General features: G+C 40.2%; 1 protein-coding gene across 1 annotated transcript in view; it reads left to right on the plus strand.

Annotated features, from left to right (window-relative positions):
• Positions 1-4,148, plus strand: part of LOC106959110 (ras-related protein Rab-32) — a 22,132-nt gene that overhangs the window by 10,311 nt on the left and 7,673 nt on the right. Inside the window, exon 2 of the mRNA XM_015051448.1 lies at positions 3,737-4,014. Within this exon, the coding sequence (XP_014906934.1) occupies positions 3,737-4,014 (278 nt within the window). The remainder of the gene's footprint in view (positions 1-3,736; positions 4,015-4,148) is intronic.

The following is a 4,148-nucleotide window of genomic DNA, read 5'->3' on the forward strand; positions in this document are numbered from 1 at the left end:
TTGGAAAGTGGGCTGATTGACTAATGCTCTAAGAGGCTATGTGACAACACTGTGTTCCTACTTCCCCACAGTCTTCAGTTTGAATAACACTTGATTAAGATTGTCTGCTTTTTTTCTGAACACTAAACCATTAGACTGGATTCGGTGGATCGAACATACAAACGTGTATATGAAAACCAGTGCCACAAAAATAGGTACTTTCACTATGATGAAGCTCTTTGTTTTTGCTAAACTGTAAATTTCAATCAGGATTTTCTTTAAACGTTGTCTCACACTTAAACTTTGTGACACTTTAAAGTAACCTACTCTGATATTTGCATTTTTTCTGATTAATGATTCATACTTAGCAACTATACAAATGGTCTGTGTTGCTCCATGTTCCTATACATTCACTACACATAACTTTACTGATACACAGTTTGCAAACTGAATGGAATAATGGCACAACTGTTAATTTTTCATCAATCCCCTCTAAGTCCATATTGCCACATTGTTGAAATATTTGCACACTGAAAGATTAGGATGCCCATTACAGATTGGTGCTCCTTTTTGTAGTTTTTCCTGATTATTGTGGATCAGATTTGTTGCAGCTCTGACACCTAATTCTTACTCTGAAGACATCAGTTGCACTTTCTCGAATGTAATGCATTCAGTTGAACGTAAAAGATGAAACGCTGCACTTGAAGTTATGGAATTTTTCCCTCAGTCTTTGCTAAGCGCTTAAGTAAGCTGCAGCTTTTCCTCACATGCTGCTCAGAGGAATTTTAACGTGTCGGTCATGTGTTCTTCACAGTCTCGCTATGGAATCCCTGCTGAAGACTACCTTAAAGACAGAGCCACTGTGTTGCTTTTCTTATTTTAGTGCTGTTGGGATGGGGGTGGAGGGTACGAGGAGGGTCACAGGCGGTTGGCTCCCTAACAGATGGAGGCTGCTGCTGCTGTTGCCGCTGCAGCGTCTGGCTTGGACAGTTTCTATAGTAACCCACCCACAAGAGTGTGTATGACCATAGAGGAAGCAGGGGCTGCTGGGTCTGTGGATAATGATGAGACTTTGCTTTCTTTCTGTTTCTCCCACGCAGCAAACACAGATTAACCAGTGGCTGTAACTTAGCCGTTTCATAAAGTAGTTGTGCAGGAGGTCTGACTGATATGCATCTAACCAGGGTGTCTAATTGTTACTTGAGGTCATGCACCAGTTCTTGTAACTTTGGGAAACTGAGCTAAAAAAAAAAAAAAAGTTCATCTTATGAAACTTGCTGATTTCCTTCTAAATTTCTGCATCTTAATGTACAGCTTTAGCTGTTTTTTCTTTAGTTTGCTGGCAGTCGCTTCATGTTGTGCGTTGTTACGCAGCAGCACGCATCTCATGCTCCTCTGTGGCATCCGCTGAGTAAATACTCTATTGTTATTGTAGTACAGTCCATTCCCATGTTTTTTGCTGATTAGGTTAGCGGCATATGACACTCATTAATGTTTGCGGTGTAATTTTGTTTTCTCCTTACGTAACAAGACAAATCTTGTTGCGATATTCACTTCCTTTGCTTGAATATGTTGAAAGATGACAAATTAAATAAAGCAGAAAAGTATGAGCACCATTAGAAGGATTTTTGCTGATCAGATCTTTTTTCTTTCTGCTTGATAGTTTGTTGTGGAAATTACGACATCGTCGAAACGTGTGCTAAATTTAGAGTTTTACATTATATATCAACAAGGTTGTTTAATATAAGCAGAAAAATGTGAGCATGGGCGGCTAAACAGTATCTCGGCAACCATTTGATAACAAAAAGAAAATATTGGCCCTATACAGTTATCAGCAGAAATGTTATGAATCAAAATGAATCAAAGTAAACTTCTTTATTAATTATATGAAGCCTGGAGGGTACACAAAAGGGGAAGTCCTGAACAAAAGGTCAATTGACAGCAAAATTTCCCAAAAAAATATTCCAGTTCTACTTTTCAAACAAAGGGATCTGTCTTAATAGTAAACTAAAAAGAGAAGCCTTAAAGTAAATTTGACATTTTCACTTAATAATCACTTAGTCGACTTACATGTCAAGAGGAAGAGTATCCTTTTTTATATACACTTGAAAGGATCACTGGCTCTTCTATCTAGAGCCCCGTGATAATGCTGGAGGAGCTACTAACTATCAGTTTGCATTCCACATCCTGGAAGAGTACTTGAAAGAAAGACATTGCTGAAAGAAAGTCTGTTTAGGGTTTACTACATGTCATGGAGGAGACACAGCAAACACGTGAAACAAGGATGAGACTAAAATGTAACTTTTTTGATGTCAAATGTGAAAAACATATACCTTGTCCCCTGTCAAACATGGTGGTGGCTGTATTGTGGCATGGGGATGTTTTCTGGAACCACGGTGAAGCTTTTCAGAGAAGATGAGAAGGTTAATGAAGCCAAATAATCTGTGGTAAGGCTTGAAAATTGCCTATGAAAGACACTTCCAATCTCACCTCACTTAGCAAAAAAAAAAAAAAAAAAATGGCTCTGGTCGAATCCCATCCTCAAAGATGGAATAGAGGGAGACTCATATAAATGCATTCACCACTTGTGGTGTTAAGGTGGCAAAATGTTAATAAGATTTGAAACTTTTGAATGTGGCTGTATATCCTTGTTGTACTTGCTATGCCTGCTGCCTAAAGTTAGTGTGCTGAATTGTGATGTTCCTCAGGGTTCTCCTCCCCCGGCCCACCAACCAACAGTGATGATGCTGTGCGAAAATGTCAACCTATTCTGGCATAATTGTTGTATTTTACTCAGCAAGCCCATTAACAAGAGCAGAGGTTCACAGAGAATGACGAGGCCCTTTATTTTTGTCTTTATTCAGCCCTGGCCCGCTCAGTTCTGGACGCACGGTCTGTACAAGGCCTGGAAATAAAAGCCTTTTTTTCAGTCCATCGGCTCTTTATCCCACTGTGTCGTGTCTCTGGTGAATTCACCTGGGGTTATATCAGCTAAAATTAGACTCTCAATTATGAGCAATTACCGCCAGGCCTGTGGGCCCCACAGTGGATTCGCTCTCTCTCGCAAACCTGCACTGCAACACACCTCTCCGGTTTTCTGCGAGCTTGGGAAGGCACCTATGTTGCAAAGTGAAAGTGTGCTAGGAGGAGCTTTGCTTGCACTTCCTCAATTGCTTTCTAAACCCATTTCCTATTTTTGTGACAAAGATATACCGGCTGTCTTTTCCTCAATACGCTAACTGTAGAGTCTTTGTTCTTTAATGGGAGCAATAGAGCAAAAAGTTATGTACTAAATCTGTCACATGCCACAAATCTTTGGAGACCCCTGTATGCATGGACTCAATCTAATCACCTCTGTGCTGCTTCTAGAAACTGTCCAAGAGTTATAAAAAAACCTTCTGCCATTTCTTTGGGGATATGTTCATGTCTCTTGATGTCTGGAAAATGAGCCATTTCAAAAACCTCCCAATTATTAAATAACAATTAACAGGCACTGCCTTATTACAAAAAAAAAAAAAAAAAAAAAAAAACACCATTGCACAGTTTTGCAACTGTTTGCAGCCATTTTCACGCCAATGCAGCATGAATATAAATGTTGAGTTGGAAGTGGTGGTTCTTTGAATTTAAAGGGAGAGGAAGTCCTATAACAGCTCTGTTAACAGCAATGTTTAAAATCTCGTATTTTTCTAAACCTATGGCACTCTTCCAAGATTGTAGCCACAGATAAATATTTCACTCTTTCTTTCCATCCCTCCAGGGCAGGAGCGATTCGGAAACATGACGCGGGTGTACTACAAGGAAGCCGTCGGGGCATTTGTTGTGTTTGACGTGACGAGGGGCGCCACGTTTGAAGCCGTGTCTAAATGGAAGCACGACCTGGACAGCAAAGTGAAGCTGGCTAATGGCAACCCCATCCCCGCAGTGCTCCTCGCCAATAAATGTGACCAGAAGAAAGACAGCGTCAACAATTCAACACTAATGGACAATTTCTGCAAAGAGACAGGCTTTCTGGGCTGGTTTGAGACATCAGCTAAGGTGAGAAACAAGCAATAACCCACATGTGGTGCCTTGGAAAAAGTACTTGTCACTTTACAGGTTTCTTCTGCTTTTGCTTTTTTTGTTGTTGCTGTCACACTTAACATTTTTCAGATCCACAAACTGACTTTAAT

The sequence above is a fragment of the Poecilia latipinna genome, unplaced genomic scaffold, assembly GCF_001443285.1.
Source record: "Poecilia latipinna isolate Pla-1442-1.1 unplaced genomic scaffold, P_latipinna-1.0 Scaffold1045, whole genome shotgun sequence".
Taxonomy (NCBI): Eukaryota; Metazoa; Chordata; class Actinopteri; order Cyprinodontiformes; family Poeciliidae; genus Poecilia; species Poecilia latipinna.